This window comes from Azolla caroliniana, unplaced genomic scaffold (genome assembly GCF_043228905.1).
Source record: "Azolla caroliniana isolate FFs.n. ecotype wild unplaced genomic scaffold, voAzoCaro1.0.p SCAF_5, whole genome shotgun sequence".
Lineage (NCBI taxonomy): Eukaryota > Viridiplantae > Streptophyta > Polypodiopsida > Salviniales > Salviniaceae > Azolla > Azolla caroliniana.
The window spans coordinates 8,351,328-8,367,452 of NW_028230440.1; the positions used below are offsets into that span (position 1 = coordinate 8,351,328).

The window sequence follows — 16,125 nt, forward strand, 5'->3', positions numbered from 1 at the left end:
TCTCTCTCTCTCTCTCTCTCTCTCTCTCTCTCTCTCTCTCTCTCCCGAGTATACTACGTAAGCTCAAGGTCTCCATTAAACCTGAGTTTTCTTCTGTTCGGTCTTTATACTTGCTTCTGCACGCTACTTTTTATAGCAACTAATCCACATTGCCATTATAAAATCCTGCCCTAGCTCCTTATTAATCTCCCCAAAATATTGTCTCTAGATTAGTTAACCCATGATATTGTCATGACACCAATGAATAACGCCTCCTTGTTGCTCTCAACTGCGGATTTATATCACATTTGAGACAACCAACCCATAACCATCGAACATTTGAGCATATACGCGTAAAATGAATGCATGAATTCTTTCAATCAAATATGCTATAAGTAATCAATATTTTAGTCATAATCATACTTCAATGTTGCACTCTTTGGGTCTATCTAGGTCATATAATTAATGACCATCAAAGAATATAAAAGCCCACAATTACAATTACAATGAAACGGAAGCAAATAATGTAAACTATCCTAGTGATTAAAACTTAAGTGTGCATAACTATATCATTTTCAAATTTTTTCCTTCCTTGAAACTCACAAACAGACAAATAATTTGTAAATACTCATGGAGGGTGAAGACAATAGAAGGGCATGAGCATAAAACCTATGTAGATGAATGCCTCAAGCTAGATGAACAAAGAAATTGAAATATGGCTACATATGCGTATGAGGACAATTCCTATATAGGTGTTCATGCATTTTTGAGGGGTTGGGAAAAAAATTGTATTGTTATAACATGTAAATGCCATGAACCTTTTTATTGGCTTATAGGTATTGCGTGCATACAAATTGCAAATCAATAAGAAAAAGCTTTGTATAAAGTTGTGGATTGTTTAAAAATAGCTTGAAATTGTTTTGTTTGATCCAAATCATAATTAATAGAACGATTTTTTTTTCTCATAGAAAACGAGGGTAAAATGTATTTTTCCTAGCTACAATATGGAATACAGAAGTTCCGAAATCTTTGTTGGCTTCTAAACCATTAGAGATAACGATACTCTACAAAAAGGTAGAATTATGTTGAAAACATTTACATGCATAATAACTGGTTCACATGTTAAAATTATAGACAAAGATGTTGGGTAGAAGTACTTTGATTGAATTGGTTAAAAAACATTTTTTCCATGAGGCCTGATTTATTCAATCAACTTTAACACGAGGTATCAAACATACAAAAAAGTAAAGGGTGAAAAGAGAGAGATACAAACAAGGGCATATTTGTATATATTTTCCGATAGGAAATTACGGGAAGTGGACAACACTTAGAAGCAAGCATACACTTTAGAAAGAGATAGGAAATAATAAAAGAATCTACGTGTGTGTGTGCCATTGCCAATAAGTTCATAGTCGAGCTTCTAATCGCATGAAAATTAAGAATACATTCACGATAGAGATAAAATAATAAGCAACATTCACTTCATCAAAATGTCACTTAATCAATGAGTTTCTATATATTGAGCTTAGGTAACTTTAATGGCTTTATGACTTCAACTCCTAATTGAAGGCTTTGATACAAAGAAAAACAGAGAAGATTAAACTTTCAATCGTCTCCATCAATCGATTTCTAACCAAAATCGTAACAAATAGTGCAAGTTTTTCAGAGGCGATCGAGCATGGACAAGAAAACAAATCAGACAGTGACGAGCACTCAAATCTTGTGATGAGAAAAACTCGTAGTTAATATTTATGAAGCACCGCTACATCAAACATTCAATGTTTAAAAAAGTATGTAATGATGGGCTTAATCTTAAAATTAGTTAAATGTGATTAGGATTAGAGAACGTAATTAAGAAAAGAAGAAGAAAAAAAGGAATTTTCATGGAAAAGAATCCAAACTTCTCTCTTTCTCTCTCTCTCTCTCTAGGCTTCCCTTTGTTTTTTCGTTTGTCCTCTCTTCTATTTCTCCATCTCCTCCCCCTCTCTCTCTACAGCTCTGTGTTTTTCTGCAGCAGGCGGCTATGGTGGCAGCGGGAGGTTTGGAGGCCATGGCTGAACGATCCAGGTTCATGCGAGAGAGCCTGAAACGCAGTCAGACCATTACTGACAGCATGATCACTATCCTCAGCTCTTTCGATCATCGTCTCTCCGACCTCGAGTCGGCCATGCGTCCTACACAGGTATTGCGTTTCTTCTCAGAGATCAGGATAAATAAATTGTGCTCCAGATTGTTAGGTTTCATCGGGAGTCTTCCTTCTTGGTTTGCTTCGGCGTGTTGGTTAGAGTATTTAGCACTCATCAAAACAGTGAAATGCTGTCAAATATATTCTCTATTCGCATCAAATTTTGGATGCGTCAGTACTTGGATAGCTAGCTCTATTACCAAATTGTTCATGTTCCCTGTTTTAATGTTGCTTTACATAGATTTGATGCTTTATCTATGCTTGCACCAGCACGTTGCTAGTTTCTAATATCATTCTATCTCTCAGAATGATGAATTGTTGTCAGTATTCTTGATTGCATAGTCTTGACTTACACATCGTTGATGATGCTTTCTTTTTGACTTTTCTCAATTCATGTACTATGTGGTCTCTCAAGAGGATGAAATGTTGCAAAATTGATTGGTTTATATACTGATGCTGCTGCTTTACTTAAGGCTTAGATGTTCTTTTTGTATGTTCCCCTGATCAGTGATTTATGCTTCCTGATCTCTCAGAACAGTGAAATGCTGTCAAAATCCTCGCGTTCCATAGTGTTGATGATGTTTTACATAGCTTTATTTTTGTGTGCTCCAGTGGGGAGCTAGTTTCCAGAAGTATCTGATCCTTAGAAGGATGACATGATATCAAAATTCTTGTTTGCACCTTCTGAACTTAGATACAAACATGCAAAATACTGCATTTTATCCTGTACTCCACTATTATTCAAGTTGTGATTTGAACCTTTTTGATCTAGCTAAAATTGCCAGATAACCTGTTAGTCTGTATATACTGTCAAGTAATGCATGTTTTCATTATTCTCTGACAAATTTGAGATGTCACATGATAGATGCATACACACGCAATAAGGAAGGCACATGAGAACATTGACGTCACGCTCAAGGCGGCAGAAAATATTTTGACGCAGTTTGATGTGTCACGAAAGGTGAGAGTAGATTTTCTTTCTACTGTCATACCTCATGAATGTCGCACTGAATTCTGATCATACATTTTTTACAGGTAGAAACAAAGATAATTGGGGGTCCTCGTGAAGATTTAAGTGGATATTTAGTCGCAGTTGATGACCTTCGCAACAATATTGAATTCTTCACGTTTAATAATAGTTTCAAAAGTAATGATTCTGCATTGAATCGTGCACATGCTTTGCTCTCCAAAGCTATGGCAAGGCTAGAGAAAGAATTCAAAGTTCTCTTGACCACCCACAGGTAATCACCATAACATCAGATTCTTGAGAAAGGTACAAAATTATGAATTATTTTTTCTTTACGTTTTATGTGTTCATATTACAGCAAACCTCAAGAACCTGCAAGGCTGATAGAATGTTTACCCAACTCTGTTCGGTCGACTGCATCCTCTGGAAATCAGGGAGAGGATATGTCAGAAAAGCTTGTTTCACCTGCAAACGGGAAAGATTCTAAAGGATTAGATGCCATTGGATCTCTCATTACACCAAGTATAATTCCTCAGTTGCATGAGCTCGCACAACGTATGGTTGCTGCCGGACATCATCAAGAATGCTGTAAGATATACAGGTACTCAACACATTGCCTTATTCCAGAAATCATGAGACATATGTGTAAAACTCTGTTTGTTTTCTCATGAAATGATTGTGAAATCTAGTTAATGATGATGTGAGAATCTATCTGGATTATCAAAGTAGATGATATGTCCAGACTATTCAAGCAGAGTTCTTACGACTCTGTTGATGTTATATCCATAATATAAAAGTAGAGATAACATGGTTCTGCTGATGGCCCAATTTCCAGCCTTGCAGAACTGTTGAAGACGAGTCATTTCAGAGATCCAGCCTGTCCAATGCTTATTAGAGAACCTTCCACTTTTGCTGTGGAAAGCAGGCATACCTTAACCTGTGGATGTTAGGAAAAGATTTCCGTGCTCTTAGGATGCCATAGTTACAGCCAGAGGAGATACAGAGAGGGACCTTAGTGAGGCTCAAGAGGTGCCCCACTACACACTCTTATGATGTCTTAGTTGCAGTCTGAGGAGATACAGCGAAGGACCTTGATGAGGCATAAGTGGTGCCCCACTACATATCTTAGAGGCAGAAGTTTGAACATGATGGTATGGATATATGCACAGCGTTAAACGAGACATTATCATCTTCTCTTGTCTATGGCAGCAGAATAGAGGTAGGCATTCAATGTTTCTGAAAAGGAGTCGTTGTCCATAGCCAATGTAGACTAATGGCTGGAATTCATACTCTTCTGTGCTTGATATGAGAACAATACAAATTTTAACACATACCTTTGATTAGGGATGTGTGCGTCAGAGAGCTTGTGCTTACTACCACTACTAGATTGAAGGAAAATAGAAGGCCGAGTGGAAAATTCACAACAGGGTAGCGAGCATTTACTATTTTTATATGACAAACTATAGCTACCCCGACCATGGATGGACACATCATACAAATGGGCTTCATTGTAGTCTTAATGTTGACTCCTAACGTAGATTATGCTCATGCACATGTTCTATGTTGGTTTATTTTGGAGGCATCTGTTCAACACTGATGCACCAGTGATAATATAACCAATTAACATGAGTACAGTCGGGATATATCGCTTGAACTTCAAGACCGTGTTGCTGTGATGCTGAGCCTACACATTCGATATGTAAATGTATTAAATGAGAAATGCCCACATATATCATTGCAGACGAATTTCTAAGTCTTAACTGTTGATAAATAATGTTTAGGGTTGCAGTTGTGGCTTATTATAGAGACTAAATTATCTGTTTAAACCAGTTTATTGTTGTCTATTAAGGTGCTATTGCGCTGAACGGATTTCTCTTACTTACTTGTCTGACCATGCAGTAAAATAGAAAATGAATTCAGGCTCATGTTGATAGAAAAATAAAACACAGAAATCATGAGTCTATTAAAATTTTTATTGGATTGCAGTTGAAAGTTGAATCCTTGTTGCTTCTTGTAATTGTTTTTCTAAGAGAAGAAAGTTATTTGCTGAATGCAGAGATGTTAGAGCTAATGTTCTGGAGCAAACTCTACAAAAACTTGGTGTTGAGAAACTTAGTACAGAAGATGTGCACAAGATGCAGTGGGAAGTTTTGGAGGGGCAAATAACTAACTGGATTCATTTTATGCGAATAGCTGTAATATTTCAACTCTTTTTATGAATTTATATGGTTGTGTACCACATAGATGACTATAGCAGTACACAGCATTAACAAGGAAGTGTGGGTTGGGATCTGTTACACATACCTATAACTTATATCTGTATGTATAACTAAAAACTTATAGACACTCAAAGCTGCATTCATGTGTATTAAGTGCTCAATTGATCTCTATATTATAGTACTTGCATATACTGCGTTGTGGAGACATAGGTATATGTTTATGTCCACCTGGTCTGTTGTGAAGATACATGGGTGTATCAACACATATTTATGTATATGGTTGTGATACATTTATACATGGTTTATCTACGCAATTTCTGTAAGTGCCCTACACTCCTGAAAGTGCACTTGTTTATGGGTATGCATTCTCTCTGCATGTGAAGAAGGGATAAGAGAAGAAAATGTGAAGGACAAAGAAACATCTGCATGGATAACTACACATAGAATGTATTATGTGCCTGAATGAATTGAATGTAATTTTTTTGATTACAGGTGAAATTGTTATTTTTGGGAGAGCGTAACATTTGTGATCAAGTTTTCCATGAGCTGGATCCTTATCGTGAGACATGTTTTGCTGAAGTTACCAATGGCAGTGTAACCATGCTGTTGAGTTTTGGAGAGGGTATTGCCAAAAGTAAGAAGTCACCCGAGAAGCTCTTTGTGCTGCTTGACATGTATGAGACAATGCGGGAGATCTATCCTGAGGTATGATAGAATTCATAAGAGTTATACTATCTGTATCATGTTAATACTGTCAAACTGGCAGAGCATATATAGAATTTCAGAGTATATGTAGTCTCCCCGATAGCATACTCATTGCTTTTTTTTCTAATGTACTGCATGCACTTTCTGTCTTGTTAGCTTGTTAGCTGTCCAAAGGCTTATTCTCGTTTGTAAACGCGCTTTGTCTTTGAGATTCTAAATCTGATGGTCTTCAGATAGAGTAGCTAATTAATGATTGTAATGTCTCTAAGGAAACTTGTCAATCTTGAAGGCAGGTAAAGGGAAGAAAGGGACAAAGAAGTTAAATAGAAGCCTGTGGCTCATATCTAAAAACCTTGTGACATTATTTGTGCATGGGCTGGTACAATGATAAATTTCAGAGATCCTCTGAAGATATATTCATACAGAGATTAATATACACGGGTGTCTACATGGCTCACAGTTATTATGCGAGTATTTCATGTTGTAACAATGTTTCCAACTTACACGTCCTCTTGTATCTTTTATATGCACATGTAAAGAAGAACCCCTCTTGATTAACAAAAATATTTTCTTTTTTTGTTATGTAATTTGTCTTTTACTCATGTTTCTTCTCTCTTGAGCTCCAGCACAATTTCTATCTGATATGTACAAGTGATAAAAAAATGCCCGCTTAAATGTGTAGAAGTGCGCGTGTCTACAGTGCATATAGGAAACCATTCACAGGTCTCGGTGTAAGTAAATTTAATTTAAGTGTTCTTGAAATAAACAACTGAATGGTTGAGCAGGTAGAAACCATTTTCAGTGGAAGACCAACAGCCTCTATTCGTGAAGCAGTTTCTGGATTGACACAGAGACTAGCCCAGACAGCTGAAGAGACTTTTGGTGATTTTTCAGAAGCTGTTGAGAAAGATGCTACAAAGACTCCTGTTCAAGATGGCACTGTGCATCCATTGACAAGCTATGTCATCAACTATGTGAAGTTTTTGTTCGAGTAAGCTAGATTTATTTGTGTTTATTGTTTCTTTCAGACACAACATGTTGATTCTATGCATGTACATATTCTATCATTGGCTTCATTGACAAACGTATGCATGTGATTAGACCTGAACTTTTCTATCTTACAGCTATCAGACTACCCTTAGACAGCTATTTGGTGAGGATGAGACAGTAGAACCTGCAAATTCTCAGCTTGCATCTGCAACTGTGAAGATAATGGCAGCGCTTCAATCAAACTTGGAAGGAAAGTCAAAGCTCTATCGGGATCCTGCTCTTGCTCACATTTTCTTAATGAACAATATACACTACATGGTCAAATCCGTAAGAAGGTTATGAAAATTTCCACAACTCGATTTTTCTGTGTTAATTAATACTTACAATATAATAGTGTAATTTTGTTTATAAATTACCAGACCATAGGATTCTGTTGGCAGCATAAATAGTTCCATGTATATTCTTATGGTATACTATCATGTTATCAGTATTGGAAAGCTTCTTGTTCTTTTCTGTATATAAGCAAAGATTCATCAATATTTGATGTAATAATGCTGCATCTTATGTGAAAAAGATTGATTAGTTCTGGAATCCTACTTAAGTTTGTTGTTGAAAAAGACACTGTTTATGACTATTTTTGCCAAACACTTTTGATATGTATATATATTCTCAATCCAGACACGAAACATCTTGTAAGTTTTTATTAGGAGAATGGTACTTCCACCTGTGTCTAACATTGAAAATCCTGAACTCTGAGTCTTGACAAGAGTGAACAGTTCCATCCTCAATGCTAAAATGCGTATTTGAATTGCGAAGTAGAGCTTTGATCACTGCTGATGATAGAGTTTTGATTTTGGATAGAAGCATCCAGGTAGTTCTATATAAACTGCTAAGCTTTTGCATGGATATACAAGCAAAGACCATTCAATATATAGACGGGAAGGATATTGCTGCATTATTTTGTGTGATATATCTGAATTGAAGTCATTGAGATATGCATGTACAGTGACAATAATATGACGTGATGACTAAACACCAGTGCACATTATTAGAATGCCTTCGACGGAAAGTCAGTCTAATGCTGACAAAAATCTGGAACAATGATTGTCATCTTAATGATATTGCATCTCAAAACTTGACCATTTCAGTCATCACACAAACAAGTAAACTTTATGAGAAGGGTGGAGCACAGCTTATCTTGGTGATACTGCACCTCATCATTGACTCTAGGTGGTAGATGTCTTATACTTGACCTGGGCACTCCAGAGATGAAGAGTGCAACTTGTTCACTTTTGTCTTTACTTTCTCTAAAAATGGGGGTTTCTTTACTTGCATTCCATAAATTCAAACTGTCTTGGTTATGTCTTATGAAAAGGTATATTGCAAATGTAAACAGTATCCTTGTAGTTTCTTTCCCAGAATATGTTCTGGTATTAATAATTTCACAACATATATGTGAATCTGGAGACATACAGTATGCTCAAGCCATCTTCTAACATAGCCAGATCATAAAAGTCCTGGATCATTATCGCAAAAAAGAGTTGATTATATTCTAGGCTGAGACACATGTTGTTGTTGAAAGGTGTGTTAAAATGGCATTGAATTTTTTTCTTTATTGCCTAACGTTTTGCAGCGTTCTGGACATTATGCAGATCTGAAGCAAAGGATGTCTTAGGAGAGGACTGGGTACAACGGCACCGCCGCATAGTACAACAACATGCATCAAATTACAAACGTGTTGCATGGTCCAAGGTAATATTTGCATTTAGATCGTACCACTAGATACAAGTATTTTCTACTTATAACTTGAAGTTGCTTGTGGGGTAGATCATAGAGAGATGTTCTGAATGATTTATCTTAAGTTATTTTGGAAGTAACTTTATATAGGATAAAGTATGGTGGTACCTTTTGGTTATTATATATAGTAAGTTATGTTAGAAGCAGTCTTCTTTATTGATAAAGATGACAACTTGTAGTGGTTGTTTCATAACATGAAAATACAACTCTTTCAGGTTCTCTCAAGTCTTTCAGTTCAAGGATTGAGTTCAAATGGTAGTGGTGGTCTCGGGAATGACAGCAGCTTAAGTACAGGTGTTTCAAGAGCATTGCTGAAAGAGAGGTAATATTTATTTCTGCTGGGCATCACCTTGTAAGATACCAATATAGGAAATCATATACAAAGCTTTAGTTCAGTTTGGGAGATTTTATTATCATGCTGAATAGGTCTAATGTACAACAAGTCTACCATTGTAACTATTGACATAGTTTGTGGGCCCTTTCAGTTCGTAATGAGGAATTCTGTGTGGAGATTTATTTTTTGTGCAGTTCCACGTGCTATGATAATAGTGGTTAGTGAGTGAAGGTTTTCTTCTCATGACACATAAGTAAATCATTTCTCTAAAGGCCGATGTGATGGGAATTTCAGGGGCACCAGTTTTAGGTCCAATGGATACCACTGTATTCTTTGGCAGCCTCTTTTGCTAAAAGAGACACTCTCCATGAACTTGTTAAGCACACTCACTCCATGGAATACCAATTGATATCATTATATTATTTGACAGCCTCTCTTGTAAAAAGAAAAGTGTTCGAGGACATACACATAAGTGAGGAAAAAAATGAGAAATAGATTACATAAAATGAACCTATCTTGTAATAAAACAGCATTGAACCATTTACGATTATTTAAATGGGAGAAACAGATGCCTGTTGGCTAAATCCTAGACAGTAATACATGGTGAAAGGTCTTGAAAGAAATGCTTATGAAACAATTATCACTAAGACAACATGAGCCACCAACCACCTTGACTAATGTTGAAGAACATCAGCTGTCAACTGTCTTGTACAGACAATGTTTTTTTCTGTATGGAAAAGACCGAGTCTCATAGCTGGGCTTTAATATCAATATTGCTTTCTTTGGCCCAATCTGTAGGTACACTATTTTGCTGACTGTCCAAAGATTATTCACAAAAAAGTTTCAGTTCTATGGACACAATATAGATAGATAAATGGCTATTTGACCTTGGGTATATATAATGTCTATGTTGATGTAATTGACCCTTGTACTGATGAGCGGATAACATTTGGCCTATCATATTATAGTGTAACCTAAGGACACCTCTTGTTGGGCTTTAGTAAACATACATGCCCATCTAGATGTTGATAATTATAATCCTATTCAGCATTGCTGAGATAGCTGCACGTCTAACAACTTTTGACGTAATTCATAATCAATGTTTTTGTCATGCAGATTTAAGACGTTCAATGGCCAATTTGAGGAGCTGTATCTGCGCCAAGCACAATGGTTTGTTCCGGATGTGGAATTGCGCGAATCTCTTAGGCTGGCTGTGGCAGAAGTGCTTTTACCTGCTTATCGTTCCATTTTGAAGCGCTTTGGGTAAGTTACTTTTGAATTATGCTTTTGAGTAAGAGGTACTATTACATAAATTCGGGTGTTATGCTTTAGGGCAGTAGTATATTACGCGAATGTTTTTGTAAGGAAGTAAGATACTTTTGAATTGTGCTTTTGAGTGAGGTACAATAACGTAAATTTGGGTGTTATGCTTTAGGGCAGTAGTATATTAATTAAGTGAATGTTTTTGTAAGGAACCCACTTACATTTAGTCTTGCTGCAAAGTTGCATCAATTCTTTGAGGAGATGGCTTTGTTACATGCAATTTTTGCTCCTAAGAATCCAATAACATTCACTTTTACTGCACAGATTGATGATGGAAAATGGAAAATACCCACAGAAGTATGTAAGGTGGAGTCCAGAGGAGTTGGATACAATGCTTGGGGATTTCTTTGAAGGGAAATCAAAGTCAGAACCTCGAAGGTGATGGGATCGACATCTGCTATATATAATTAATTCTGTACCATAGGGCTTCTGCAGCAACAATGAGATATTTTAAATGTTTCATGTGATTGAGAAGCACAATTTGGATCACATCTTTTCTCCACCTCAGAGCTGTGGGAGTAGTGTATTAATGTCTGATTTGTGTGAAAGTTTTAAGAGTTATTGGATATCATTTTATTTTGCTGTGATCAAAATTTACTTGTAGTGCCATTCCCATGGCTTTTACTTAGCTTGAAGTCTGACGTATGCCATCAGAAGTAATTCTTTTCTATTTGCAAGAGCTCATCCTCTCTCCATTGCCTATAGATACCATCATCATGCATAACATTTGTCTTCGTTAGTGAGTGGAATGACTAAGATGCATCCAAGATTTCTAAGACCTTAATTGACTTTACCTCACACCTTTCAAGCTGACTTTTTATTTGTTACGTAGTCATATCCGGACTTTTCACATGTTTCACGTCCAACTGTCTCTACCTCTTTATTTTAAGATGTCACTTTTCACATTTCACATTCTTGTTTGATTGCCTCAAAGCTTGTCATATCACATTTCTTTGACATGCAAGGTATCGCATACCTTGTTTTTTTGACATGAATTGCAGTAATGCAGTACCATCATCCACTCTGCATATTGCAATAAAAAGTGCCAAAAAGGGAGGGTTGTATGGCCAATAAAATAGGCTGTTGTGAAAATGAGAATTGCACAACACGTATCTAACACAATGGTAAGGGTTAATATGCTAGTCTGCAATGTAAATAAGTCGGACAACTATTTTGTAATTAGTAAATTTGGCTCTCATGGTATTATTGTTGTGGGAAAACTTCAAGCTTTGTGATACACGCAAATATTTTCCTTGGGTAATGTTAGTTATGGAGAGTTAAATCTCGACTTTGTGTGCAATGTTCCTTTGCAACTCAATATGTATTGCCAAAGCTTTGGTATTGTGATTGACCAACCTGATGTAAAGTTCAAATAGGTAGGCAATGAGCTTGGACATGTGGCATGGAAGGGGGATGAAGAAAGTTGCATGATTATAAGAGACATGAAGTAGTGGTTGGTGCATTGTTTGACATTGTTCACATAATCCCCATGCTTGGTGTCCTAGAAAAACTAGCAAGCAACTTCCTAAAAAATGGAATGTCATTAGGGTTTGGTAAGATATGGTCGTACGTTGGCCCCATGTTTTATGGATGAGCCATGTGCATTAACATTGCTAGTATGAATTAGTAGTTAGATTTGAATTTTTTTTAGAGTACATAGATGTATGCATGCTCACCAAACAATGTTATGTGATGGCAAAATAGGTGCCATAATGTAAGGTCATAATTTAGAGCATTGTACCATAGTTGGCATGTGAGTTCATGTTCTAAAGCTCATTTCATAATATACACAAGGGAATGAAAGAACTGACCCACAAAGCAAACACTGCTCTCTTAGTGCCCATCACCACTTTATTTAGCTCGTCATAAGCCAAATGTGTGACCCCCAAAGGTTTTTTTTTATCCATGCACTAGATACAAAATGGTGGTGCGAACGAAGGAAGGTAGAGGAGGGAATTGTTGCTTCTTTTGCCACATGGAGAAGTCATTTGATACCCGAGACTTCCTTAGGGAAGCAAACGACTTTTAACTACATATCTGCGAGATGATAATGACGAAGACCTTGATGGCGGAAGCCCTTGGGACCATAAGATACACTCATGCACTCATAAGGTACACGAGTGCCGGTATCAATTACTCATGGTAAATGTATGTATGGGCATGTATGTATGTATGTATGTATGTGTTCCAGGCAAAAAACAGAGGCTCCGAAAGCCTTCAAAAAAATGAAGAGGATATTTGAAAATTTGAGGCAAGTGTTTTCACACCATAGGTTTTGGGTGAGGACGTACGTGGTTCCTGTTTTTTCTAGGGTTTATCAGAGCACGGAGTTGGCTCTTCTGTGTATTTCTAAGGTTCATCGGATGATCGAGAGGAGTACAGTTTTGGGGTTTCTACGCTTCGCTGTTTCTGCATTTTTCTCAGTGTTTTCCAGTACCAAATACATTAATCGAGCTTTCCATGGTTTTCTGGCTTTAAGCTTTGAAGCTTTTGTTGGGAACAATCGCCATGCCTTCTACGCTATCAACAGAAGACAAGATTTCCAACCTCAAAGACCTCAATGGAACTCTTCTTAAACAAGTAAGTTCTTACAGGCTCTCTAACTCTGACTTAGAAGCAAAAGTTAAGTCTCTAGAAAAGCAAATTGAAGAGAAATCAGCAATATTAGATGAAGTTTCCATGGAGAAAAATACGATTAAAGAAGAGAAATATAGAGTTGAGCAAGAGCTCTTTTGTAGCAAGAGAGAAGCTGCAAAATTAGAGACAGAGAAGGAAGATTTATTAAAAGAAAGGAAGGCACTTCTTGTGAATATGGACGAACTTAAAGCTTCTCTCTTTGTCTCCGAAGAGAACGTTAAGAACAGTTTGGAGAAGCTTGTAGAATCTCAGAAAGTTACGGAATCTGAAGAAGAAAAGTGTCATAAGCTTCATATAGAGGCATCTCAGCTTCGTAATGAACGAGATGCGTTACTAATTGAGAATAGAAATCTCCATGTAGCTAATGAAGAATCTCAGGCTAGCTTTGCTGGCTTGTATGAGAAGGAAAAAATCCTAGAAAAGCAACTAAGTGAGATGAGAAAATGTGCAGAAGCATCTGAAATACAAACAAACGAAGCTATTCAATCCTTACAGTCTGAGCTATCTGATAGATTAAAAGAAAGAGAAGGGTTTCAGATGCAACTGAAAGAAGCATGGAATCAGATTGCTAGCATCGAGGTTCAACGGGAAGACACCATTTCATGGCAGAAAAAGCTTGAATCTCAGTCGAAGGCTCTTGAACTTGATCTTATGAAAGCTCGAGAAGAGCATTCTAACGCGTTGGATTTTCTTAACAAAGAAAGAGAATTAGAGAAATTGTCTCTTGAGAGTATGCTTGAGGTTGCTAATTCGAAGGCTCGATTGCTTGAACAAGAACTTGATTCGGTCAAGAGCTTGTTATCAACTATGGAGATTGAATCAAGTCGGGATAAGGAGGAGATTCTACGGCTTGAGATTGAGCTCTCAACCTTGGCCAAAGAGAGAATTTCTCTCGAGGATGCCAAATCCTTGCTTGAAGCAGAGATAGTGAATTTGAAATTGAATTGTGAAAAGCTGTCTTGTGAAGCAGAAAGTGAGATGAGAAAGCTTGAATCTCAGTTCAAGACTCTTGAACTTGATCTTATTAAAGCTCGAGAAGAGCATTGTAGTGTGTTAGATTCTCTTAACAAACAAAGGGAATCGGAGAAGGTATCTCTTGAGAGTATGCTTGAAATTGCTAATGCTGACGCTCGAGGGCTTGAACGAGAACTCAATTCAGTTAAGGGGTTGTTGTCGATGGTGGAGGTTGAATTGGTTCAGCATAAAGAGGGGATTCTACAGCTTGAGATGAAGCTATCTAACTTAGCTCAAGAGAATGAAGCTCTAAAGAAAGCCAAATCCTCACTTGAAGAAGAGATAGTCAATTTGAATTCTGCTAGTGATAAGGTGGTTTATGAAGCAAAAGGTGAGATGGGAAAGCTTGAATCTCAGGTAAAGACTCTTGAGCTTGATCTCTTAAGAGCTCGAGAAGAGCACGCTGAAGTGTTGGATTCTATTAAGCAGGAAAAGGAATTTGAGAAAGGATCTCTTGAGAGTATGCTTGATGTTGCTAATTCTAAGTCTCAAGTGCTTGAGCAAGAATTCAATTTGGTCAAGCACTTGTTATCCACGGTGGAGAACGAATCTAGTAGAGAAAAGGAGCGGATCCTTCAGCTTGAGACTGAGCACTCTGCCTTAATTCGTGAGATAGAATCCCTTGAAGCAGCCAAGTCCTCTCTTGAAACTGAGTTAATGAATTTGAAATTGGGTTGTGAAAAGACAGCTTCTGAAGCAAAAAGGGATGTAGAAAATCTCAAGTTGGTGATTGTGAAACTTGAATCCTCACTTTCTGATGCTAGAGAGAGTGCACTTCGACGTGAGAAGAGTATTTGCCAACTGGAGTTAAATGTAGAAGAGCTCAGCTTCCATCTCCGAAAGAGAGAGAAATTGATACACATGTCTTTACCTCTTGCATTAGCTTCAACAGGATCACTCATTGGAGTAGGAATTGCAGCAATGCTTAGACACTCTAAGCAAACCTAAGTAAAACCTACCCCCCATATACTATAGTAATAACCCTGATAAGTTACCTTCTTTTTTTGTTACTTTTTGGTAGTGGATCACAATGCTTTTGGCATTGTTCTGCCCTCTCTACAGCATTGCTCCAAGGGTCGAACTTGTCTATGGGTGGTTCTCAAATTTAGACATCCAATTTTCCAAGCCTGATATATAATTGTATGCTTGCAAATGAAAGATGTTATGCCATCTTGTTCTTATTTTTGCCCATCAATTGCGCTTCCATCATGGATGTATATCTTCATTCATTCATTATACCTTCTATAAACATGATTGGCGAATCTAGAATTGTGATGATGTATGTATTATGCTTCAAATTTTAACCATGGGGTGCGCCAGTCAATTCAACATCATTAATATTTGTCTCATAAATATTTGAATTAGTGGCTAACATAGACTTGTGCAATAAATCTCAGACCACTTGGCTGTGCATATAGTAATCGCCACCAAGACAATGCCCAAATATTTTTCAGAGTGCATTTGAGCCCACCTTGCATTCTGTGCATTATTATTGATTTGAATGCTCATTGTTAAAGAAGCTTAAAGAGCTTTAGATCATATCTAATAGCCAACATATCTGTAAGGGCTCCACCTCTTATATTTCTTGCCTTGTGCTTGTTTTATTTAATATTGCATGTAGCAAAAACTGTGTGAACACCATATTTTACTCCCCCCTTATTGATTGCTCATCTCATCACTTGGCGACTTTCTTTGTGGACGCACTTTTATTACTTAAGAAGTTATGGATCCAATGGTTCTAAGACTCTTTGATAATATACTTCCCAAGGGATTAGGATGCTTGTCACATGGTTGACGCAATTATGAGATACTTGCTCCATTTCAAACTTCTATGCCTTTCAGTTATAGCAAAAATGGTTGCCAGTAATCCAAAAAACAATGTAGAGATCACAAAACCATCCTCCCATCGATTTGTTGATCTAATATTTAACGATTATTACTTTGAAACAGTCAAGAATCCTAGCTGTGCAAATTG

General features: G+C 37.0%; 2 protein-coding genes across 3 annotated transcripts; both read left to right on the forward strand.

Moving 5' to 3' along the window:
- Positions 1-1,973: 1,973 nt before the first annotated feature.
- On the forward strand, positions 1,974-11,078 carry LOC147864043 (exocyst complex component EXO70A1-like). 2 transcript variants are annotated; one of them, XM_087319661.1, is made up of 12 exons: positions 1,974-2,161; positions 3,030-3,125; positions 3,200-3,405; positions 3,490-3,732; positions 5,188-5,326; positions 5,843-6,055; positions 6,841-7,046; positions 7,180-7,380; positions 8,698-8,797; positions 9,058-9,164; positions 10,293-10,439; positions 10,764-11,078. In XM_087319661.1, exons 1-12 carry the CDS (start codon positions 2,003-2,005, stop codon positions 10,879-10,881), a joined length of 1,935 nt encoding a protein of 644 aa, XP_087175787.1. In that variant the 5' UTR covers positions 1,974-2,002; the 3' UTR covers positions 10,882-11,078. The 2 variants fall into 2 exon arrangements, with proteins under 2 accessions (XP_087175787.1, XP_087175788.1); XM_087319662.1 differs by lacking the exon at positions 3,030-3,125.
- A 1,655-nt stretch (positions 11,079-12,733) lies between these two features.
- Positions 12,734-15,345, forward strand: LOC147864044 (uncharacterized). The gene has a single exon (XM_087319663.1). It carries the CDS (start codon positions 13,008-13,010, stop codon positions 15,096-15,098), a length of 2,091 nt encoding a protein of 696 aa, XP_087175789.1. The 5' UTR covers positions 12,734-13,007; the 3' UTR covers positions 15,099-15,345.
- The last annotated feature ends 780 nt before the right edge of the window (positions 15,346-16,125 follow it).

Bases quoted from the DNA above. Each gene is read 5' to 3' on its own strand.
- LOC147864043 (XM_087319661.1), top strand. From the start codon at position 2,003: ATGGTGGCAGCGGGAGGTTTGGAGGCCATGGCTGAACGATCCAGGTTC. The intron at 3,126-3,199 runs GTGAGAGTAGAT...CATTTTTTACAG, and splicing joins AGTTTGATGTGTCACGAAAG to GTAGAAACAAAGATAATTGG. The intron at 7,381-8,697 runs GTTATGAAAATT...GACATTATGCAG, and splicing joins ATGGTCAAATCCGTAAGAAG to ATCTGAAGCAAAGGATGTCT.
- LOC147864044 (XM_087319663.1), top strand. From the start codon at position 13,008: ATGCCTTCTACGCTATCAACAGAAGACAAGATTTCCAACCTCAAAGAC.